Below are 26308 nucleotides of genomic sequence, written 5' to 3' on the forward strand. Positions count from 1 at the left end.
AGCCGCTTTGCGACTTTGGGACGCTAAGCCTTACCAACAAATACAGTATACGTTCCCATTGTAAGGAAAACTGCCTCGAAGTGCTGCCGACAATTATCCCAGCACACTGACCTCGTAATAACATCAAAGAGAGAGACAGCCGCGGCTGCTTTTCAGAAAGGCTCTGACAGGCCCGTAATCATTCGTCGCTGCGTTTTCCGTGTCGCCGTCGAAGCGCTCAAAGGATGGTAAGTCTACTTCAGCCGTATTGAATCCATCCATCCATCCATCCATCCCACCCATCCCACCCATCCATCCATCCATCCATCCATCCATCCATCCATCCATCCATCCATCCACACACCCACCCACCCACCCACCCACCCATCCATCCATCCATCGATCCATCCATCCATCCATCAACCCATCCATCCCACCCATCCATCCCATCCATCCATCCATCCATCCATCCATCCCATCCCATCCCATCCATCCATCCATCCATCCATCCATTCTCTTACGCTGACCCAACAACACAAGTTGTCTGCCTGCTTGGGCTACCAGGTATGTGCTCCTGGTCGTTCCATTGTCGTCATGTCGTAGTCGTCGCGCTGTTGTCGTTACGTCAAATAATAATTTTGGAATCGACATCTCATTGTCATCATGCCGTTGTCGTTATGCTTCCTTTGTATCCACCAATATCATTCCTTCTTCGTCATTCCATTGTCGTCACTGCGTCGGCGTCACACAGTCGTCGTCATCCCGCCATGGGCGACCTTGGCAAGCGACTGCCAGAACAAAGGTGGACCATATCGAAATATGCGACATATAGCTGAAGCAACGAAAGTCTCAGAATTACCGCCAGGTGTGTTAAATAAGCGTGCCTTCAGGAGTACTGTCTATCCCTATATTGCACGAATGGTATTCGCATGATCGTTGACAGTCATCGTGAGATGAACTCTACTGTAATATTTCTTTTATTTTTTATTGATGACGTCATCACTACGTCGCCACGCGGATTTCGAAAAGTTTAAGGTCCTAATGTAAATATTAAGTGCAGAGGAAGCATGGTTCATGAATGACTTAGGACGGTGGAAACTACCACCCCAAATGTCACTTGATAAACCACTGCAAACCTCGAAACATATACCGCATTTCAAAGCGCAGGTATAAAGGATGATTTTTTAAAGCGAGGCTTTCCTTGCCTACTGTCCCGGGTTTTGTGTCCTTCTGCAGTGTCTCGCTGAGTAGGACATAACAAACCGGCTGACACAGCAGGAACGTGACACACATAATGGGAGCGTACTTGTGTACTGAGTAACAAGACCTTAAAATACGTAGGTATCTAAATAGATATGCATTTCTACCTCACATAGACCTCTTAATGTAATAGCACATGACATTCAGTGGCTGCATTGATTTTTTTATTTTGGCTAGGAATTCTTTTACCATTTGGTATGTGGCACTTGTGTGCCTATTCTTGGACAATTCGTCAAAATGGGCGTGTGCCACTGGGACAAGAAGGATACCAAATCCTCAACTGTGTTAAATCAAAGCTTTGTTTGCCTAGCCCCCCACGATTTCACGTCTGTCAGTCGGTCAGCAATAGCCTGTGGCCAAGTGTACATATGATGTCACCTTATGGGCATCTCTAATGCACACAGACCTCTTAATGAAATAGCGTATGATATTGTACGGGTTCTTTGATTTCTTTCCTAAGTCAAAGCTTACGTTTCCTCTCTCCCCTACTTTGCGGCTGCACTTGGGCTTTTGGTTATGTGCCACTGGATAGGCGTCCGCATAGACAAGCGAAACAAGAGGCTAGAAGTGAAGTAGGCCTCTGAAAATTGCAGAAATCGACCATAAAGGAGTGAAGACGTCGGCCACAGAAGCAGCCGAGTCCGAAGAAAGATGTAAAGTGAAAAAAAAAGTCGCAGTTTCACCCAAAAGGCGAAGCATCGATTGCGATAGCATATTATTGGGCAGTTGCCTATACGAAGTTAATATAGTAGTTTTATCGGCCGTATAAACTTGGAAATATGGGCATACTGTTACGATCGGCCAGCGGAGGTAGTGTCCTTCTAACGTCGCCTTGCTCGCTGCGACGAATCCCTTCGTGAAGCCAACAATGCGCACCCCCTCGGACAAAGTGGCGGCGCTGCAAGGCAATACGCGTTTGGCGGACCGAGTATTGTTAGCTGGTTCGCTGTCGCCTTCACGGACCAATGCGAACAAGAAAACTCCTGGAAAAGGGTGTTCTAGGGCGTTCCCCCACGGACTCCGGTAACCGCCACGGTCGTTTGACAGACGCGGCAGCTAAATGCGAGGTGATCTCCGGCATTAAGACGTGTCAGCTTGAGTTAAGCGTGACAACCCCTGTCTACGATGCCCCACTCGTTTCGGTGTGTTCAGTAAAACAAAGGTGCGGGAGTGAGTGCGTGAAGCCTCGCCCTCAAAGGCGGGCTTGTCGACAAATTCGAGCGCTCGGATTGGACAAAGGTTGGATGGCAGTTTCCCTGGCCTATGGATCTAGGCAGGACTAAGGGGTGTGCTTCGTTTTCAATCATGCTAGGCTGATGAAATATAACGTTCTCCACTCTTGTTCATATGGTAAATAAACCCAGTACTCCTCGTTCTTCATGAGAACAAGTTCCTCCCTTCAACAATGTCCTTAGCGTGGATGAGTCAGACGACGGCATGGGCCAGCTACCCCTTTTTACATGCCCGACCCCAACTCTTACAATACCAACTAACTTAACAATCATGGTGTGACGTTTGCACAAGCAATCATGAACACATCTCACTCGATGACCGCGGGAACTCGCTGTCAAAACGCTGCAGTGAGGATACGCGGCAGCAGCAGTGAGAGAATTGACTTTCGCGCGGCCATCAACGCGAACTAAGTCGGCAAACAGTCTGTACCCGTCGCATTTCGCTTTCAAGATGAGGCGGCGCGGCTGAGCGTGCGTGGCCGCCTGGGCCACCCGGAGCAGAACGCGCACCTCCTCGCTACCCTCCCCCCGAAGCCTTGCGCACTTCGGAAGGCGGCGCGCTTCCTCCCCGCTTTCTACTGTTGCGTGCGCGAGATTGAGCCGCGATCGCCGGCTCATCCTCGCACGCTCACTCGCACACGTCCACACGACGGCGTGACAAAGCCGGCCACAGTGGCCTGGTATCGCGAAGTAAACAATGTGAAGCGTGCACGATGCTGAGCGTGGTCAATAAAGCGCGTGGTATCAGTATAGATTAGTATTTCCGTATCTCAAATTGTGCTTGTTTGCAGAACGGTGTCTGTCGCCGATTGAAGGCACCCCACTCCCCCCTCTTTGTCCTCGTCGTATAGGATCGACGACTTGAACTGGTTTAATCCGAAACCAGCTAGAATGTTGAACCGTTATGAGCTTCATGTACGGTGCTGTGCAGTATTCTGACGTGCACTTCAACGTCCGTTCTTATGCGGCTGGTAAATTTATAGCAACATTGGCGCTCAACATTATGGTGATGTTTACTGATTATCCTTGACTTCTTTGAGGTGCCACTTGGACTGTCACAGAAACCCTAGTTAGGGGCTCCAGACCCTGACGTCACCAACCTATAATTTATTACCGGTCTTCACAATTGAAGTGAACGCGCCTTTGTGCACTTTTCCTCTGTTGGAATATGCGGCCGTCTGAACCTGCGAAACAAACTCTTGACCTGGTGCGAGGCATCATCATGTTTTATCAGCTGAGAAGAAGTCAAGAAAAAGCGATGAACGCTGATACGATGTCAAAGTGTGATAGGCAGCGAAACTTGCACGTGCGGGTATTCCTAGCGAAGTTTCATGTCATAATTTGGGAGTGTCGGTAGACAAGACTTTTTTATGCCTTTCTCTTTTAGGGCAGATTTCATAGCTATCCTTGCCCTCGACAGGGATCCTATCCGAAAGGAGAGCGCGCTTCGTCATCGGTTGGCGTTTGACGACATCGTCTACCAACCCTTTAGACAGTACTGACTGTCGAAGGAGCTGATATTGAGCATATGCGCGGCATTAGAACCGCACTTGCAACCATGTGCACCGCTATCACATACCATATCGATGAACATACGGGTGCTGGTCGCCTTCCCTTGAGGCGCCTTGAACTATAATTATATAACTTTTTTATTCCTTCTCGTAATTAGTACCGAAATAAAAACATTCAGTCAGTTTTCATTACTTTACGTGGTCGCGTTGATGGTGTTACATGCGGTGTTAGCAGGGCAAACCTGGCCCGGCAATTGCTCCGACTGAGCGTCTCTTTATGCGCCAAATATGTCACCATGTGTCCATCAGTCTTGTGTGTCGCAGAAATGCGAGAAGAATGCGTGAAACTTCCACTGCTATTCTTTTGACGGTGGTTCGGTGAACGGGCGCGCGTGGTTGTGCTTGTAGGCGCTGTAGCAGACGCCCGGAAATGGAAGCTGTCGAATAGGGATGTGTAGTGATCTGCCGTAAGAATATAGTCTCAGCTACAGATGCATGATGTGCGATCATGCTATCAGTTGACCGTGCTTCCTTCACTGCTTGCCGTTTAATCGGAGCTTTGCTTCCTCCTAGCTCGCTCTCATACGACGCCGCAATTTAAATGCTGCGCCACTTCGGTTGCACCTTTATCTTAGCGTAATAACTTTTTGGCTAAGAAATCGCGTACGAAAAGCGCAGCTTAGGGATGATGATGATGATGATGATGATGATGAAAAACATTATGTATCCCTCTTTAAAGGGAAGAGAGCAATGAAATAGAGGGTGGGGGGAGGAACTACTTGAAGTAGGCCTCCTTTATCCTCTCAGCCCACTCTAGGATGGCCTCCGCGCCTGTCTTGTGTGTTCCTTCTTTGTCCCTTGTTTTTGTGCGGTTACATGATGCCTCCTGAAGATCAGGCCTGGAGCTGCGCAAGGCAGCCTCCCACTGCTCCTCACTAGATATTAATTGCTTGAGGAAAGGGGGAAGGGGGTGCTTACGGCACCCCCACATGATGTGGTTTAAGTCTGCTTTGGGAGAGACACAGAATTTACAAGAGGGAGAAAGGTAAATGGCGGGATGAATGCGGTGAAGGAGGTAAGGGGACGGAAAGGTGCGAGTCTGCAGCTGTCGCCACAGAACTTCACACCTACGCGGGGATTTGCCCATGAGTGGAAATGTTAAGCGGTCTAATTGGTAGTGTGTGCAGATGTGGTAAGTAATAAATCGATCCCGCGCTGTAAACGGCGCCTCCTCCGTGGCGAGGTCCGACACATCTGATGCTTAGGGAATTTCACGCCGGGAGAGCAGTATAATCTGATAGCAGTGTTCCCTTTTCAAGGCGGTGAAGGGGCAGTTTTGCCACTTGTGGAACAGATGGCGACACTCGCAGTTTCTCCGTGCCAGCCGCTAGATTTGGGCGCGTTTCTTTCGCTGCTGTGTCTTCAAGCGCAGTCGCCGTCTCCTCCCCGTCTGCCGTCTGCTTCAGCTGCCGCTACAGGGGCTTGCGCTGCACGGCGTTGTTGTTGTTGTCTCAAAACATGGCTCGTACTAACGAGGGGCATTGGCCACACTGGATATAGTCAAGCATATACACACCAAAAAACATATCAAAAGGGTTAAAGGCGAACATTTAGAACGAATAATTTGGGAATGAACTGCTAACACAGATTTTGAGAGTACCTATACATCAACTAAATAAATAAAAATAAAATTAAACTGAAAAACCAAAGAAAGAATAAGAATAATAATATAAAATGTCCCATAAATATTTCTCGTCTGCTTCAGCTCGCGCTGCAGACGCTTCCGTATTGATGCTGTAAGATTCGTCGGACGATCTCGCCGCTGCCACCATTTGTTAGAGTTGTCGGACGATCTACGAGCTGTAAGCCGATCTCACCGCTGCCATTCAGATGTAAGATTGGGCAGTCGTAGCTGTAGGAAGGAGCTTGACTCTTCGTCGGGACTTAGGAGAGCAGGATTTATTTACATGTTATTTACAGTCGAACATGAGATACATCGACAGTCAAGCGCGACTCCCAAATGGAGCCCGCAAGACGAGCATAAAGCAAATAGCTTACGAGCACACAGCTCACGAGTACATTTCGAGCACGACAACGAGCACGCAGCTCACGAGTACATTTCGAGCACGACAACGAGCATGCACTAGCAGCCGACAATCGATGCTTATAAGCACTCTGCTCGACGTCATAGTTCGACGTCATTGAAGATGACCCGCCCTTTTGGAGGAGGAGAAAGACTCACATACACGTGCCGCACAGACACGCAGGTGTTCACGGGTCCGAAACCGACACCACACGAATTTCGTAGAACTCGGAGCCGTCCTGGGTAGCACATTGTCTTGCGTCTTGGTCAGCGCGTGGGAAGGAGCCCACGACGACGTTCCCACGGCAACTCCCCCACCCGTACCAGATCAGGTCCGCGTTGTCGTGTTGCGCACAAAGCCTGCTTCGTCGAACTCCTTCAGTCACAACGGCGACGAGGCTAGAGCGTAACGGTGGCGGTTTCAGCACAAAGCCTGCTTCGTCAAACGCATCCTAGCTAAAGCGACGGAGAGTGGAGGACGCGCGCATTGTTCCCGACACAAAGTCGACTTAGTCACGCCGTGGCTAGCGGTTAGCGGCGGCGTTCCAAGATGAGGTTGCCACCGCTGGCGTAAATGGCTGGCAAACTTGCACTGCAGCTGGTCGTTCTTAAAGGGACACTAAAGGTCAATATTAAGTCGACGTGGACTGTTGAAATACAATCCCAGAAGCCTCGAAACGCTTGTTTCGTGCGAAGAAGAGACTTATTTTAAGAGAAAATGCGTTCTGAAGTGTCCGCGTACCTCTAGCGCAGTTCAAATCACCCGCCCTCCGATCGAGGAGTATTGACGTCATGGTCTCATAGTGACGTTGCGCCGTCGGTGAGTAAAACGACTCCCGCAGACGGCGTTACGGCTTTTCTGCACAAAACGCAAACGCGCGGCCAGAAACAGAGCCAAGACAGAGCCGACAGTAGCGCGAAAGCGGAACTGTGGTGGCTAACGGAAGGGAAAGCGCACGACGATAAGCTGGTTCTTTATTTTATGACGCCAACTTCGACGCTCGTTGCAATGGATGACCCTGACAACGACACATTAGCTCGCGACGCTGAGCTCGAGTTCAGCGATTTCAGCACTGATGAACGTGACCTACTGTTGAGGGCTCGCGCTGCCGGCGTCGTTGCGTACTACTACGACGACGGCCTGCTTTGAAAGGCACTTCACGCGACTTCAGTAAGTCGGCGTTGAACTCGTAATCCTCTGGAGGAAAGTGCAGCGAGCACACTACGTGATTTCTCGGCTCTTTGTCAGCGCGCTGTGGCAGAGGTACGGCACTTAACCACTTCGAACGGAGAGGTTCAGTCGTTGGCACACAGTGATAAGTAACATTGGATTCGCCGCTGCAACTGCCCTTGGCCAAGTTCCGCGGACCGTTCGCGCATCCCAGGACATCACGTGGACGTGGCATTCTCGCTCCTTGTTCCAAATACAAGTTTCGCGAGCCAGCAGGACCACCGCAGCACGACGCGATAAAGAAACAACTGAAACTCCAAAGCGCGCGCGCGCAAAGTTGAGCGCGCAGAGTCGAGCGAAAACGAAACCTTTCGATCACCCATACTATTCAAGGGTAACGTCAAAATGTTGTTTTTTCTTGGAATCGAATAGAAGTAGACAAGTAGCATTTTCTTCCGTATAATCTAATGAAATGATCTTTTTAATACGAGTAATTGAGTACTAGTGACATAAATTATGATGAGGAGTGCTTTCGTCATTGGGCTAGTACCGGAATGTCGCTGGGGGGTCTCAAATTGTGTCATGCATTTACCTCAATTTCTCGGTTACTAAAGCTCTGTTTGAGATTATACTGACGCCTTAGACGTTCTAGTGCATTGCTTTATCACTTTAACTTGACTTTCTGGTAACCTTTAGTGTCCCTTTAACAATGCTCGCTTGCCACGACGATTCTTTATAAATGTGTTCGCTCGACAACCACTAAAAAAATTTGAACGCATTTACAACCCACGCTGGTTACATTTCCATGCACGAAGACTATTCGCACGACGCTTTCCCTGCCTTCGTACAACAGCGTTTTCACGCTATTAGTATAGCAAAGATACCACGGGGCATATCTAGGCTTTTGCTAAATTTTGCGCATGCATATCATGCCGCAGGGATTGTGGATTGTAGAAAAAAAAAGGTATGGATGGTTAACCTCGTAGAGAACACAAGTTAAAAGAGTAAAGAAAGCGGACTACAAAAGCTGTATTACCGGAAACTAAATGCTAATCTAGATTTCGTCGCACAGCAATGTCTTTAGGAACGTTGGGGCAGCTCTAGGAACATTCGTGCTCCGCTCACTGAACAGCTTTTTGACCGTATGTGGCAGTAAGAAAAAAAAATTAATTTCCTTTGCCGTAACCACACTGTTATCAGAAAACGAAACTACCCGCCGTGGTTGCTCAGTGGCTATGGTGTTGGGCTGCTGAGCACGAGGTCGCGGGATCGAATCCCGGCCACGGCGGCCGCATTTCGATGGGGGCGAAATGCGAAAACACCCGTGTGCTTAGATTTAGGCGCACGTTAAAGAACCCCAGGTGGTCAAAATTTCCGGAGTCCTCCACTACGGCGTGCCTCATAATCAGAAAGTGGTTTTGGCACGTAAAACCCCAAATATTATATTATTATTAGAAAACGAAACTGTTTAATACTTTGTTAATTCATTATCGAACGTGATTAACAGCCTAAAGCTATTAAATGCGCGACGAGGTGTCACCTTTGAGTTCAACAAAACACAGGAAAACCAACGTGTCCCAGCTGAAGACTCAAATCCCGACTGAAGCGATACAGCGTGATGCGACAACTGCGTAGCGTGACAATCGCTCGAGACAAGCGGGTATCAAACGAAAGCAATAGATTTAGCTTGCAGCACTTTCAAACAACCGAGCAGCGCAGAGCTCGCGTTTCCAATCGGAGCCACCCACAGCTGCGTTTTTGTCTTGTACGCTTGTCGCCTGCTATGCAGCCCTGTTTGGCCGCGTAAGAGCCCCTTCCCAAGCTGGATATTTAATATCCAATTTCGACGGTACATGGCGCGCTGTATTTGCGCTAGCAGTCTGATGAGGCGGAGGAGAAGAAGAACACTTGAAGAAGGCCTGCTGCGGAGAGGGTTGAGCAGCGGAGACAAGGGCTACGGCGGCGTGCTGCGCGCTCTACGTTGGCGGCGTCGAACGGAGCGAACGCGTTCGCGAGTGCCAGAGTCCGCTCTCCTTTATATATTACTCTGTGGTCGTATAGTGCTCTGCGCCACCTCCCATCCCCGTTCTTCCCTCGACAAGCATCGTACGTCGCCTTAGCCCTCGTGACATCGCTGAGTCCTCGTCTCGCCGTGTGCGTCCGCCAGATTTGGTGTTTGCATTTCGGCCTAGCTTCTGAACGGCGCAGCGCTGCAGTACTGCATGAGATTAACGTTATAACTTCTGCGGTGCATAAACACATACATTGCATGAGGTAGCGCGTTTGGTGAAATTGAAATTAAACTGAACTGTAATTATCGAATTTAGCTTAATGATATTTACATAACTGCTACACGAAAGCTTCGTTTCTCATAGATTGCAATATGGGCGTGGAATGTGCATAATTTCTTTTTCTGGCGGCAGTTCAATAATCGAAGTCGACGATTAGGGTGAAAAAAAAAACCATTTCCATTTTGCGGAAGTCTCCTTGGCTCGGACGTGGTATGGAGGCCGCCATGCCACCGTTATCGCTAGGAGCGGCCACGGAACACCCCGCCTGATAAAAAAAAAGCGCAATAAAAATAAAATTGAATTGTTACAAAATGCGGGACGTGGTTTAGTTTAGTTCGTGTTTCCTTGGCTAAGTTCTCGTCAACAACGACATTTCCCTTAATATATGTCTCCACTTGAGTACTCGCTTAACTCTGACGACGAACTATGTTTCTTCAAGTGATTAATAAGAACATCGAAAGAAATCATCATTGCGCTACATGCATCACGTTCGTTGTTTCGCAAGCTGGTACCTCTGGCACAGTCCCTTCTCGAGCTAAATAATACAGGCACTTCAAGGCTAAAACGGGGTGAATATGCTAAATCCATGAATGTTCGTCTGCGTAACCGAAGATATTATGCTATCATATTTTGATCAAGTGTAACTAACTGTCATACTTTCCTGAATACATACGCCCGATACGCTCCGGACAAAGTGACACATAGGCCGCCGAACCTGTATCAAACAACAATAAAGAGAACCATATCAAGAAAGCTCGAGCCTGTCCTCAATTCACTTCTCCACTAGCTTCAACATAGCGATGGACAAAGCCGTGGCCTTGCTTGGCCTACTATAATGGATGATCAAAATGTGGATGAGGAGTCGATATGGGAAGAAACCATATACGATCTCTGACCTTCTCTCACCCATTGAAGTCGACGCTCTTGGAACACGGTGACTCTGGCGCTTTCTAGTAAAATAATAATAAGCGCGCTGAATAACAGCGAACGGACAGAGATCGTATTTGTCGAAGCGATGGAGCCCACAATGGTGTATTAATCATGTAACTTCAAAGCGCTAGCTGTAGGAACAGGCTCCTCCTTGGCTTCATATGACGTAAAGCCACACAAAGAGGCGGTCGTAGCCGAAATAGCCACCCAGGGTGGCGCGCACTGACTCGAAACGGTGTAAGCGGTGTTCAATGCACACATCGAGAGGTGCAGCGAGGCTCCATACGGTCGTGCAGACGCGCACTGTTGTTACAAAGTTCGCAAACATTGATCGCAACGTAACCTTAAAGTCACTCTGCGAAGGCTTCTTAGTTTCACTGCGAAACTCATACGGATACGCAAGGTTTCGATAGCTGTAAGACAGGGTCACACAGGCGTACGATTTATTTCTTGTTTTGTTTACTTCATCACACTTTTCACGATTCGGCACTGCATCCTTTTGCAAATTGTTTACTCGGTGTTTCTCAAGCACGAAGTGACAGGTGTCGTACACGATTAGCGCGCCTTTATGGATTCCATTACGCATATACTGGATGCCGACAGGAAATGTACGCTCAGCTCATCGACACTGATGCATTATAGAAAATAACCAAGTCAATATCGGCTATTCTAAGCCATGACACAACAAAGACGACTTTCTGCTTCGCGCTGCAGGACGAGTGCGACTAATTTAGCGGTGGTCTGCACTCTGAATCAATAGGACGCGATATGCGGAACGGCATACTGCAAGACTCCAGATCAATCTAACAGTTTCTTGGGAGCAGCAATAACTTGGTGCGCTCAACTGGCTTTACGTTTTGATCTCAGTGGGAAGACATGCAACCACCTTTAGGTATGCAGTAATTGATTGGTTACTGACGGTACAGGCAAGCAGAACGCTTCAGTATGAGCGCCAGATTTGACAGCAAACACAGAAATGGACACTTTAATGGATCAGAATCACAGAACGGTTGCGACTGCAAGAAAAAAGAAAAAAAAAAGCAGTTGCCCGCGTTTTACAAAAAGCTGCGCGATTCCCACTTTTCTCTCATTTTTTGTTGCTGCTTTTCGCTGCCACAGGTGCAGCAACACGCTGGACGAAGGTACATCACGAGTGGTCAGCGGTGCTGTTCTCCGCTTGCGGCGTGACAGTAAGCAGCGGCTGCTCGGGCAGCTTTCCCGGGGTCATGAGGCTGGCGTACACAGCCGCCACGAGTGGGTGAACGGGGCCGCACGCGCCTTTGAAGTCGTCGATGCTGATGTCCCACAGCATGATTCCAGCCACCGATTCGTTGCGAATCACTTCCATCTTCTCAGCGATGCTTCGTGCGTCGTCGAAGTTGATCCACTCGTGCTTTCTGTCGGGATGAAATGTACTCCGCTCGTAAACATTTAATTATGGGGTTTTACGTGCCAAAACCACTTTCTGATTATGAGGCACGCCGTAGTGGAGGGCTCCGGAAATTTCGACCACCTGTGGTTCTGTAACGTGCACCTAAATCTAAGTACACGGGTGTTTTCGCCCCCATCGAAATGCGGCCGTCGTAGCCGGGATTCGATCCCGCGACCTCGTGCTGAGCAGCCCAACACCATAACCACTGAGCAACCACGGCGGGTGCTCGTAAAAAGAGCAAGGCCATTTGCGACGATCAAATAAAATGAAAGCTGCGTAGCTTTTATGGAGCATGTGAATATTATTTTAACCATTCGCAAAAACATAAAAGTGCCATTGAAGTGTATGTTTTCAGCCTAATAGTGCGCTCACACGCATGAGCCTGGAAAGTGCACCGATTTTAGCTCAGCAGTAGCGCATTGCAACTACCGCATGAGGGCCCTCTAACACTGTGTTCATGTTGCTTTAACCAGTGCGATAAACATAGCGGGTGAGAAAAACGGCGAGTGTGCAGACTATCTCCAGTGGCAGTCACCATAGGGATCCTTTATGCAGGGTGTCCCATCTAACTATGGCCAGAGTTTAAAAATATGCAAATGCCACGTAACTGGACAGAACAAATGTAATGTTGCTTGCCGTCGCTTGGAGATGCTCAAACTACTTTTTTATTCCGCCTAATTAGATCATTAGTGTTAATTAATCAATCAACTCGTCAAATATTGTAATTACATAAAAAAATATCAACTAGAAAACTGTGTAGCGACATGGGAAACTCCCGATACAGCTTTCTGTTGCTCAACATGTGCTACATAAAAGTGTTTTTCTGAGCGTGAAAGAAGCGCGTGAATACACGCAAAGTGCCTCGAGCGGCCAGTCGCGAGTCAATGACGTGTTTTTGCTCTTTGCGCCATCGGCCACTTTGGGTACCGTCGCTTGATCACGCCGGATTTTCTGCCTCATGGGACATATAATGCAGTCGCATTTAAACCACTTTGTAGGGAAGCTGGGTGGCCCACGCTTGTGCCAGTGAAAGACAACTTCTGAGGCCTTCATATGGAACCTTGCCCATGTCTCAGGTAGAAAGCTATGTACTGCCTTGCACGGCATGTGGATGAAATCATGTTGAAAACTTCTACACTCGTCCTGTCATACTTACGTGCATTGATCCGCGCCTCTCTTCTAATAGTTCAGATGCTTTCTCAAGCTGTTGTGACGATTGAATTGCATGCTACAACCCGAGCTACGTTGAAAGTGCGCTGTGTTTCGCGCTTAGCACATAATCAGTAAACTTTGGCCACACTGCAGCACCGGCCAAGCGCGCACCTTTTTATAACGGAATCATCACATGGCGCTGATTATTCATACCTATATATCTGACATGCTACTTGCTAAGGGCATATGGGGTGGTCTTTTCTGGGAAACGCTTATCATTCTGAGCGAGTTGTGTTCATCGGCTGCACTCGCTGCTGTAGCGAATCAACGAGGCCGCGGAGGGAGGACGTCGAGAATGTACCCTCCGCACTTGCTCCTGACCTATTCTAATCTGATCCCACGCGCTCTGACCACATTTAGCATACTTTGTAACGAGCGTAGCCAGCGTTCCGTAACTCCCGCTCTTGGCGCTTTGACGCTCTTCGTCCTCGTCCTCTCTATCTACTCCGAAGGCGCTGCGTGGCCAGCTGTTCTCGCTCGACACAGAATTGACACTGCGTCAACGATTACAAATGCTGCCTATTTTTTTAAGAATAAAATGATTGATTGATTATTTCCTTGGGGGTATTTTCTTGTTTGCGCCTGCGTCATGCATCTGTTGCTTATGCATTCCATGCATACCCGCCGCAATGACTCAGTGGCTAATGCCCACAACCTCGTTGAGCACGAACGAGGTTGCGGGCTCGATTCCCGGTCACGGCGGCCACAGTTAGATTAGGCTGAAATGCAAAAACGCTCGTGTACTTAGACTTAGGTGCACATTAAAAATTAACCTCTTGTCGTCAAACTTAATACGAGGCGCTCCACGTACTAAGGCTTCCCTCATGCAGTCTTGCTCTGGGACGTTGAACCCAATAAATCAATGAAATTTTGCGCTCCAGAACGAAAAAAAAAAGTTTCTGTAGTGCTCGTCTTTTCTGCAATATTTCTTTTCTATCCTGTTTGCGCTGGATGCCATGACTAACTACTCACTAGGTCAATTTCATTTACAACAGGACACAACAACAGGACACAGCGCGCTGTGTCCTGTTGTTCTTCACTCTGTCCCCGTCTGTGCGCGCTGTCAAACCACTTTAAGGTGCCTTACCAACTAGCCCCCATACCACCCTTAATAATACAGCGCTGGAGTGAAACTCGCAGGAGCAGTCAGCGGTGAAATGGGGAGCACCGAGATAGACTAAGTTGTGAGGCCACTTAATCAACTTGGCACTCGTATTTCTTCCAAGACATTGTTGTCCTATAGCTCAGTCACGGTATAGTTAATCTGACTGTTGTGCTGTACGAGGATACTCCGGCTCAATGGCTGCATCAAATCAAATTTATTTCAATGTACAACTGATGTTCAGCACCGTGGACAAAAAGCCAGTAAGGCTTGACGTGGTCGATCGACCACCTTGGGCAGGTGTTTAATACCCGCGGTAACAGTTACAGAAGGGGGCGAAATGCGAAAAGCACCCGTGTACTTAGATTTCGGTGCACGTTAAAGAACCCCAGGTGGTCGAAATTTCCGGAGTCCTCCACTACGGCGTGCCTCATAATCAGAAAGTGGTTTTGGCACGTAGAACCCCCTAATTTTTTTAACACTTGTAGAACACTTATAGAACTTATAGAACTTATATAACACCTATAGAACGGTCATAGAACGGTTATAGAACACGTTCTATAACCACGTAGATGATGTCCGAGTCCGTTCAGTGCCGCCGCGTCGCGTTGGCTACATTGGCGCGCCATATACTATACTGACGAGTGTCTCACCATTATCGACGAAACGTCACCATGGCGAGCCTGCGCACACGCACGCATAAGGTCGGACTATAACAAAGCCTGAACGTTGCATTGCCCGAGTTTGTACATGCAGAAAAACATTTGAGTTGCACTTTACGGTACTTGTATGTGAGCTTAGAACATCCAAAATTAGTTTCACGTCATTTGCTACCCGAGGCTTGTTACGCCCAGTGAGAAAGAATGCCTTTATATCCGCAGGTTTTCTGACTGCACGTCGATTACCTAAGGAGGCGAGCCTAGTGACGCTTTGCAGCAATCTCTGAAACAGTTAGTAATGTAGAGATTGCGACTGAAGTTTGTGCACCTGAATGGATGTGGCCGCGCTAGCTACTTGAAAGTGCTAAGTTCTTTTGGAAATCCCAGTGCAAAGCGGTGTTTTTTAAGTCAGGGATGGTGACATGACTACATGTTCCTGAAGGAAAAATACGCGCGACATCAGAATCGGCCTTTCTGTCGCTAAGCGGCTCATTACGATTAGGAGCTCTGAACCGTAATGTCGCACAATCGAGACAACCGCAGTGTTTGTTAAGCTAAACGAAGATTTGCAACCTAGATTTTCTCGGTGCCCGGGCAAGTGTGTGCCATCATTGTTCTCCACCAACACTCATGTCTCATCTTATCTTAACGTTTTGCATAGAACCCCTATGGCTGCTTATAAATGCAAATACTCCCTGGATATTTCCCCTTGCCCCGTCTATAGTTTGGGCTGAACGGAATTGCCCGCTACTATTATGTGTTAAGTCGTCTCCGTGGCTCACATATAGCATTGGCAGAAATAATTTATATTGTCTAATTTTTGCCTTTAGCATTTAGTCCTCAAGCCCTAGCTTACAAAGAAGGAATGAAATACCGCCCTTTGATAGGTGAAAAATAAATTTTCGTCTTCCGTAGTTCAGTACATATCATAAAAAGCTAACAAACACTTACACGATGGACAACACAGGGGAATTACTTGTGCTTAATAAATGAAATAAAGAAACGATAAAAATTAACGGAAATTACGGTAGATGAAAAATTTGCCGCAGGTGTGAACCGAACCCACAACCTTCGCATTTCGCGTGCGATGCTCTACCAATTGAGCTACCGCGGCGTCGTTTTCCCCCAGCCAGTTTCTGGGGTATTTATGTGTCCTAGTAGGACCCTGGGAGTGTTAGCCAGCGCCAACCTTGGTGGCGGACGTGGAAGGTCTTTTTGCCGCAGGCGTAACGAGAACATGATCTTTTTGGGTGAAGGAAACTGGTCAATAAACCCACACATGCTACCTGAAGGCATCAATGTTGCCGTATTCGAGACCCTCGTTATGTAAACGAGAAGAAAGGGGGTTAACCGAGGGGCCCGAGGAGCAACATCGATGCCTTCAAGTAGCATGTGTGGGTTTATTGACCAGTTGCCTTCACCCAAAAAGATCAAGTTCTCGTGACGCCTGCGGCAAAGACGACGTTCCACGTCCGCCGCCAAGGTCTGTGAGTGGTGGCGCTGGCTAACACTCCCAGGGTTCTACTACGACACAGAAATACCCAAGAAAGTGGGTGGGGAAACGGCGCCGCGGTAGCTGAATTGGTAGAGCATCGCACTCGAAATGCGAAAGTTGTGGGTTTGGTTCCCACCTGCGGCAAGTTGTTTCTTCAACCACCTTAATTTTCATTAATTTATCGTTTCTCTATTTGATTTATTAAGCACAAGTAATTTCCCCTATGTTGTCCTTCGTGTCAGTGTTTGTTGGCTTCTTATCATATGAATAATAAAAATGGGGCCCCTCGGCCCCTTTCTTCTCGCTTAGTTCAGTACAGTTGTTCTGTCGGTTTATCCTTGATTCTACTTCCCCGATAAGTCTCCACTTAGACTCTTTAGTTTTTTGTTTCAAGCTACTTTTGGTACTCCTTTCACCACTCCGGCAGTCATGCTTGCAAGAGAATATGTTGTCCATCCAATATACACACTTCAGCGATAATGGTACGTGAAAAATCTCGCCGCCTATGGATCTTTCATTTGCCTCAATCTTCCTTTCGCTCCTTGTGCCTCCTTGGATTATTTCATTTGTTATGATATCATATGCACTCTTCAAGCTGTAGCCTATCGGCAGTACTCTGCTTCATTTCAAGACTAGCATTTCTACGCGATCTTAGGCATAGGTGACAGATGAATTTCAGGTACTACATCCCTATTGAAACGGTTGTTGCCAGATGCCACCAAGCTCGTTATTTTTGCCTCTCTGCGGCTTTTATTCTCGGTCATCGAGCTTTAGCATAGAAGCAGCGAAGCCATTGAAACATGTGTGTAGCAGTAAATGCTATAAATGCGTTCCAGGCGCTCACGGTCTCAGTCCTTGTGTTTTCTACTCTTACGCTACCATTACTGCAGCCGTCGTTTACTAGGATATTCTCCACTGCAAATGCACTCATATTTTTTCTTCTCGACCAACGCAACTACATTGTTTACCAACGTGTCGTTTTCGTGGCGGAGTTCCTAGGCGAGGCGGGCATACTTTGCTGTTAGTAACGTGAGTTTGAGAATATTAAAAAGAAATTATTAATTAACGTTTCTATTAGCACGTTGAGGGCAGTTGTTGAAATGGCTAATTTAGAGGCAGTCATACTTTGCTGCTCCTTTGCTACCACACCTCATACTTTGTTGCCATCTTGAAAACTGAAAAAAATTCCGAGATATTCATCACCGAATTTCGGCGCTCAAACCAGTCAATATTGAAATCAAACGCGCCCCGCTGCTACGCCAGACAAAAGCGCCCCGTGACGAAGTGATGAAGGCAAAAATTGACGTATCAGTATCTGCCGCGACTGACCGCAACGCTCAGTGGTCAAACTTCGTCGCACATTTAGTCAGGGCGCGTTTCCGTTTGGTATGAGAGCGGCGCCGCCGTTTTCTGCGCTCCAGATGCTTTCGGTTTCAATATTGCCTGGGATGAGAGTTAAAATTGGATGATGAATTCCTCAAATTATGTGCGATTTTCAATATAAAAAAAATGAAGGTACATTAAATGTGACTGCCGCCATATTTGCAGCTTAAATAACTGCCCCCAAAGTTCTAATGAAAAAATGCAACCAGCAATTATTTGTTAATTAGTCTCCTGGAACTCACGTTATTAGCGGCAAAGTAGTTTCCCCTCGCCCAGTAACTAACCTGCAAGAACGCCACTTTTGCTATGCTCATAGTCTTTATTCGAGGTGGGCGAATATCGCATTTTTCGAATACAAATAGAATATGAATAGCAACTGTCTGATAACCAATCGAATATCAAATAGTGAAACGAAGACGCATACATTTTCATCAGGAATATTTATTTTGGTATATTTAGGCACCAGGCCTGTACTGACTAGTGTAAAAAAGAGAGCTAACTATTGCGAACAATGAGTATCAGTTTTAAACACAAGATAACTAATTGCCATTAAACAATTGGACCAATAGCCTCTCAACATCTTTAGAACATTGTAGCAAGCAAAATTTCTAAGAATGAATGGCTGCTGTGACCAGCTTTCCAAGATTGCTAAATAAATGGCTGCCGAAAAAAATATCGGAAGTTGTGGAAAAGGAAAAGAAAAAAGAACTGCTGAATGACTCGTATGCAGCAAACATATATAAAATGGTTGGTTGAAAGGAAAAAAAAAACCTGATGTAATATTGTTGCACAACTAGACTGCCAAAGACATTAAATAACAGACTACACACAAAACTCAGGAGTAGTGATGCAGGTCTTTGCCGCGAAACCGAAAACAAAGCTCGCATTAATAATTTTGTTTCTGCATTGCCTCGAAAACTTTTGTCGTTTCATTTCGGATAATTTGCGATACTTTGTTCAGCAGACGGAGAACAGTACTAGATCTTTTATGCTAAGTTGCTGTGAAATATCTGGTTCCCTTTTGGTGTTCGAAAATACCGAATCGTTCATTTTATAATACAAATAGTTACTGTGTAATATTCGATTCCTATTCAAAAGTTCGATTATTCGTCCACTCCGACTTTTATAAAACATCTGCATAGTCTACAGAAAAAAAAAAGATGAAAGACACCCTGTACATCTGAGAATCCGCATCCTATCGACTGCGTACAGCAGATCCGGAAGCCGTTGCTCCACCACTACGGTGTTTGTACAGGCGATTATCACCTAACTTGCTTCTAGCCTCCTTTCGACGCTTCCCATCCACGATGTCTTAAAGAGGACAAGCCATATGGGCAGCTCTCGCGCAAGCCTATCTGAATGTCAATTGTCTTGCTGCTAGGTCGCACTTCACACGATATCTGTAATTCATTATTGTGATATACTTCATTTAGCAACAATCTTGATCTTATCGAGAACTTCCTCTCTAGGAATAATACACAAAATGTGTACTTGCGCTGTCGCACGCACCAGTTATTTCAAGGACTGGCAACTATAAAGGGACGTTTTCTTCATTGGCAATTCGAATATATTGACTGCGTGATTAGAAATAGATGATCGTCCCTGCACCTGCTTAATACAAAACCATTCCGTAGTTCTTTCGATAAATTATTATGTTCGCAGAGTTCGCAGCGCGGTGGCTTCTGCAGCGCCATCTGCGGCGAGCACTGACCTGTGAAGAAAGTTGGAATGGGTGCTGGAGTCGAACATCAGTTCCCAGCCTCCCTGCTGGATGCTCTCGCACACTGTGTAGTACGGCAGCGCGACAGGGGATGTGTTGTTGATGGAGTCAAGTGCGTCAAGGAACTTGTACACGGTAACCTCCATGCTGAAGGTGGGCACCAACTTGGAGGCCGGTACGCCGCTTTCGCGCAGAAGCTCGATCGCGCTGCCGATGTTCAGCGCGCTTTCTGCGGCACTCCGCACTGACGGTTCCTTGTTGACCTGCGTCGCAAATGTCCAGAGGGCTCTAGTGGGCTGTCACCAAGAGGTTACAACTCATGGCTCTTCGATTTCGGTGCGCATTTCTCGTATCCGCGAAGGTATTGGGCTAAGTTCCGGACCCAGGCCGTTTCCTAGGCACTCGGACGATGCTATTTATACTCATCATAACACGTAACACCAAGAGAGTGAGAGGTTTGGTAGTACAAGAAATTCAGTAGGCCATCTCATTCGAGAGACGGATCGGCGAAACGAAATCGATGCGTGAGCAGTTTACTTGTTTTGTGAGGCAACAGTTGAGATGCCGTTTATTCTGAATGAGCGCTTCGACGACAAGGGCGACAACGTCGATTGATGATCGCCAGTATGCACAGATGAGGAATCTGAAGTGCGTACTCAGAGCTAAGTATAATAAAGCGCGCGAAAAGTGCGATATTTGGGCCCACACGACGATTTTAGCGCACTTCTAGGAGACTGCAACTATGTATACAGGCGTGAGAAAAATAGCTCAGAAACTAAGTGAGCATAGCGACCACCTCACGGGAAAATTACCTGAAAACTTGCGAGAAGCAATAAGCTTAACTCCCAACAGGGGCAGGTTCAAAGAGCCATCAGTAGCAGCCATGTTTTACGCTTAAATCACAGGTTTCATGTGGCACCTGCCTTGCTTAGCTTTGACCGTCGCTTCACGAGACATCATTCATGATCCGCTAAACAAGTGCGTCTGGTAATCCTACACGCTGCCCTTCCGCCCAACAAGGCACGAACAGGCCAGTTTCTGCAACAGTCGAAGACTCACTGTGACGACGACGAGGTCCACAAAGTGTGCCAGCTTCACTCCAGCGCCGTGGGTGTGAAATAGCTGTGCCTGCGGTGGAACGACCAAGCCCAAGTTGATGTGGTGGACGCGAAACAAGGTGCCAAGCTTTTTAACCATCTTGACCATAGCATTGCGCATGTTGGCAGGAGCCGGAAACACACCGGCAAGCAGCGCGCCGTCAAGCTTGTTGCCGAGCACCCATCGCACCATGTTTCGCGAGAAGCGGGCCATGGTGTCACCGTTGCCAGCCACGTCGGCCATCAGATTGGTTACGTCGCCGAACGCACCTACGCTGACCAGCAGGTGCGCGCCCTTGCGCTCTAGCAGTAGGTCGACGGCACGCCAGAAGAAAGGCCGCGTTGCCACGTGGTACACGTCGTAGTTGATGAGGTCGTTGAACCAGTCCTTGAGGCCTGGCATGGAGAACACCACGTGGGTGCAGTGTTCGGTAGGTATGTGCTCTGCCCGGTACGCCCACGGCTCTGGTCGCGAGAAGCTCTCCGCGCTAAGCTGGCACAGCACTAAAGGTCCCTGCAAGCCCTGTTGTCGCAGCCGGCCTTGGTCCTCGAGCTTCGGAAGGTCGGACAAGTATCGAACCTGCACTCGGCCAAGATGCAACGGCGCGGTCACTGCGGAAACACCCTCGACTTACGAGTCCGGCAACTTTGAAAACAGCGAGACCACCAGCTCTCGTGTAACATAGCAAAACTAGACTGAAGAAGCAAAAAAGAAGAAGCACTGACTTCCAGCTGCACGTGGTATATTACTGAACCCGATACATGTACGATTATACCTTAAAAACGCAATTACTAAAGCAAGAAACTAATCTAAATGACAGGCCAGAACATAACACCGCTAATTCTCCAAGTACGCGATAGCATACTTATGCTGTCTCAACAGCTGCGCGCCCGTGCGTCCCTGCATACTCTCATTTATCGACGTGACGTTTCTGTACTTTGTATGTATTATAAACTTGTTATTTTGTGCACATAGTGATGTTGTCCCGTACGCTCAACACACCTTGAGTTTTCGGTTAGATACCTCCAAAGTGGGTGAAGTACGTAGGCTATAGCGCTATAAAAAATGCATGGTCGATGGTACGAAATCGAGCCTCTGTCTTCCAGCGCAGCAGCCCAATGCTCTAACCAGTAGGCCACGATTACACGCATGCTGCTCATGTGCTAAAGCCCATCTTTGAAACTTTTGGTGCATGCGTCCCGGGCCAGTTTTTGGTATTATTCCCTCGTGACAGTTAGCCCCTTGAGACGCACTATTAGATTGCACTGCCGTTGAGATTAGCGCATAATTTCTGTTAAGATGCCACCGAAATGGATGCAGTCCGCTTACAATGTTACCGCATGAATAACAGCAAAGCTATCACTCTGGACCAGCACGCAAGCACGTATGTCTGCGCTTTCCAAAGACATATCTTTGCCATTGTGATGGATGGTTTGCTTACCCGTATACGTACACAATTGTTTGGGGCATTTGTGCAGCTTCTACTATGCGCGTGCAGTAATCATACTGTCTCTTCTATACGGTTGAACAGTGCTGTGTAATTGTTGCGTCGCCACAACTTGCCTGTCCTCGCGAAGGCATTTGTTTAAGCACCTGCGCGGTCTAATGCACGTAGCAGTCCCAGCAACAAAAGGGATCTCTACATGATCTCGCTTACGCGGTCTACGCGTTGCGTCTTATTCTTAACCCTGCAAAGGCGCTGCTCTATTGATAGTCAAAAGTGTCTTTGTAGGGTTAATCACAATCATAGAAGCTGCACAAATGCCTTATACGATGACCTATGTGTAAGCCTTACTATCTGGCAAAAAGCAATTGTGGCTTCAGAGGGCGCGAGCATGCAGTGCGTGGCAATAGCGCGAGTGTTTTCTTTTGCGAGGCTATTTTGCTTTGCTATCTTGATTAATGCGTTCGCATTTATCAAATAACTCGACGCGTTTTTAGCAGCCTATTCTGCACAATTTTGCGCTATTTGCAAAATAAATGCACCAGCACCAAGCCCCCGCAGTGGTACAACGATTGGAGGTTAAAGTGTTCTCCCGCATTATAGGAGCATGTATTAGATTGAAGCGGTCACCACAAACAGAGTTTCTGCTCGACCTGAATATATTATATTAATATATTATAGTAATATATTATATTATTGTATTATAGCGCTAGTTAATGAGATTCTGAAAGCCTTTTCTTGATACCGGAGCAACACGCTGGAGTGAGTACTATGCCTTTGCAAGGAGTGGATTCCCGAAATTCTTTTTTCAGATCCATAAAACGCACCGGGATGCCAATATTGCGATGCTTATATACTTTCCCCCTCCTCCCTTAACTCATCGGTTCGACTCACCTGTTTTTTCACCGCGGGCGCTTACTATAATCTTTCGAGACTGGACTCTAACAAACGCACTCAAATGTGACAAAGGAGTGGCAATCCCATTGGCAGGACCCGTTATAAATCACCTAACCATCGTTTACGTGTTACTTATACACTTGGAAACATGCGTGCGCGAGCTCACGCTCGCGTGTTATCAAAAACGGTCGCCCGATTGCTGGCGCCTATGGACAGGTGCCACCTGACGTTAGCTGGTAGCCGGCTGGCGTTTCGAAAAACGGCGAGGAGAAAAACATTGCAATAACCGACCGCGCCCGCTGCAACTCCACCGCTTGTATCACATATGGCTGGAAGAAAGCGGGGGCCCGTAGAAAGCTTCACAACAGAGCAAATGATCTATTATATAAGATTGTTGGTTGGGTGCCCTGCGGCGCGCAGCGAAATAATCCTCGGGTGAGATGTTCACGAAGCATTGACTACAAATAACCAATATTTTTTATTGCGTTCAGAAAGTGCCTCAGTGCCCCTTTAACAACGGTGAAATGCCTATATATGGACTTGTATAGCAAACGGATTTGCTGATGCGCTAGTGAGTAAGGATACTCGCTGTTGGGCGTAGTGTTGTCATATTGGCTATTGTTTTGTCACGGAGCCGTATTGTTTGTGTAATGGTGTCTCGATATGCAAGTATAATGTTTATTATTGTCTAATACAATTAGGAAGACCAAACTAAGAACGATCTTCGCTGGTAACTTATTGGTAAACATATTTACGATACTGTTTATGTGGGGCTCTGGGCTGTATTAACAAAGGTTATCATTCGAAAGGGCAGGCTGTCATTGCCCGGCCGCTTGGACTAATACGAGCGCGAATCAGGCAGTCTTTGCCCCTATTTTGTAGTAGCCAAAATAAGGTACATACCGGTAATTACAAGTATAACGTACTATTCTACATACTTTACACTATTTTCCCACATAGTCCCCACATCGGTTCAGGCATTTGTTCCACCGCAGCACTAAATCTGAGATGCCCCTGTGATAGATTTGTCCGACTGACTGTGGAACCACCGGCAGACTGCGATCTTGGCTTCACGGCCTTTTTTGCGAACTCACAACACCACCACTTGGCGCTTCTCAAAGCAAGACACCTTTCCCCATAAGTGGGCTGCATTTCACTGTGGATTAAGATGGGCGCTAGTCCCTTGCTCCTTAGAAAACGAACCACACTTCGTTGCTCGCACGCCGTCGACGTGTGAAGCACAATCGCCATCTTCAACTTACAGCAGCGCCGTGCCACGGAGCTACCGGCAGATAAGGCCGGGCCGGTCCAAGAAAGTTCCACTGCTAGGAATGTATATGTTGACTTCGCATTTACAGCCATAATTTGGCTAAAAAAAAATCGGGGCAAACTCTTTCTGAGTCGCCCTCATAGTATGTACGGCATAACAATGTGCTGTCATTTTTCTCCTGCAGAAAAATTTATCGTCATTTTTTTAGTAAGTTAATAGAAAATGAATAGCAACATTAATAGAAAAACCCAACTGCGGGACCTAGCAAAGATGTTTAAGGGTTAAAATTTTCACCTCGGAAACGTAGCATGTAAATGGTGAAACCTCTTAACCCAGTGACGGATAGTCCTAAGTGAGTTGCGCGAGGTTGATGCCGCGTTGCTTCACTCAAGTGTTCTGGCTATAGCCAGCGATACTCGGGCATTATCACGCGATAACAGATTTCTACAGTGACTTGAAGGCACTTGTGAATGCAGAGCCCGTCTTCAACAAGCTTTCAACAGGCCAATCGAACAGCAAAGCGGTAAATCACACAAATATAACCCGATGAAAAATTTAAAACAATTAAATAAATAAAATTGGTTAGTTTCTGCCGAAGGATGAAGCAATGCAAGTGACTGCAATACTTAGCGTTGCACTGAACCTCCTGAGACAGTGTTCTAAAGGATACACGGCGGTGACATGTCGGCGCGACACAGCACGCGAGGCCGCTGCTGCGCCGTAGCAAAAACAGCGCCCTCGTAGATATTACACTTGAAAATAATGTACACCCTTGAAAGTGAATAAGGGTGTAAAGCTGCCTGCTTACAGCTTTACAACCTTTGCTTTTTTGGTGTAAGGGTCTGAGTTATAGACCGATTTACACCGTTATTCACTTTTAAAGGTGTACGTTATCTTACAGTGTGATAGTTGCCAGGGCGCTGGCGTAATTAGGACCGCCAGCACCGGCGTCGCAGGCGGCGCACCTGAATGGTGCACATAGACGATACATATGGAAAACCGTCAGGCGTTTGTATCTGGAAGTGAACTGTTCATTCCGTGCGCACCGGGGAGTGCGCTACGGTGTGGTCTGCTGACGGGTGAAAAGCAGGAGCGCTAATGTTAGTGCGCACGACGCTCATGCCAGCAAAGCTGCCCTGGCTCAGCGGCAGAACCGATCCAGCGTAGCGTGAAGGCGCGACCACTTGGCCTCGTTGATTTTGCAGGCAAGCGCACTGCCCGTCTCTACGTCTCCAGAGACCGTCCCTCCACGCGTGAGCGGGACGTGGGCCGCCGATACCCTAATAGCACGGCGGCGGCGCGGACGGCACGAACGCGCCTCGACTGCCCATATAAGTTATATCGCAATAATAAAGAAGGACTCCTGTTCGTATAAACAAAGCTTAGCTAGAATTAGTTCCCTTAGAAGAGTGATAAAGATAGCTAGCAGCGGGGAAACGGACATTCGTGAGCGCTCACCTTGCGAAAGTAGGGCACCAGTGCTCCCGGTAGAACGACGAAGAACACGACCACTAGAAGCATGCAGGAGCTGACCGTGTATACGTAGGAGGTCTTAATAAACGGGTCCTCAGCATCGCCAGCTCTAAGGTCACGCCTGCTGAGAAGGTTTTGCTCCGAGAACCGCATCCTGAGGCGTTCGAGCGGTCGTCACGTCTGGTGCGGTCAGCTAGGGCGATGGCTGGTGCCTTCGTCCTCTTCACGTGCCGCCGCGCGACAATCAGGTGCCGAGCGCGCTATGTTTTTCCTCTTCCTTACTCTAGCTCGGATCATTTCATTGTTTTTGCGACTGTTATCACGCTTTCCATCGCCGCTTCGGGTTCTTGTAATTCTGAGCACTGAATTACTAATTTCACATTCTTTTCATGTAATTTAACTGCGTTTTATAAAGTGCGTTATTTTTTTCACTTCACCCCGCCTAACGCCCGAATATTGGTTTGGACAACGTGGTGGGTCTGCGCCATTCCACGAATGGCACCAGCAGCAACAATGTCTAAATGTCGCAATGCCTTATAGAAACGCAATAGGGCGCAAGACTGGCTGAGGGCTTTTTAGTTCTTGCTCTGTAGCATCATATATGAGAAAGTCATATGATATACATATATAAGAAGTCTTCCGCAGACACATAACCCATAAACATAG

At 47.5% G+C, this 26308-nt stretch overlaps 1 protein-coding gene across 1 annotated transcript; it reads right to left on the reverse strand.

The window, feature by feature from the left end:
- Positions 1-11425: 11425 nt before the first annotated feature.
- Positions 11426-25840, reverse strand: LOC142572614 (endochitinase-like). The gene is made up of 4 exons (XM_075681841.1): positions 25628-25840; positions 20520-21137; positions 19452-19723; positions 11426-11854 (listed from the first exon to the last, which is right to left on the reverse strand). Exons 1-4 carry the CDS (start codon positions 25793-25795, stop codon positions 11605-11607), a joined length of 1308 nt encoding a protein of 435 aa, XP_075537956.1. The 5' UTR covers positions 25796-25840; the 3' UTR covers positions 11426-11604.
- Between the last annotated feature and the right edge of the window lie 468 nt (positions 25841-26308).

This window comes from Dermacentor variabilis, chromosome 1 (genome assembly GCF_050947875.1).
Source record: "Dermacentor variabilis isolate Ectoservices chromosome 1, ASM5094787v1, whole genome shotgun sequence".
Lineage (NCBI taxonomy): Eukaryota > Metazoa > Arthropoda > Arachnida > Ixodida > Ixodidae > Dermacentor > Dermacentor variabilis.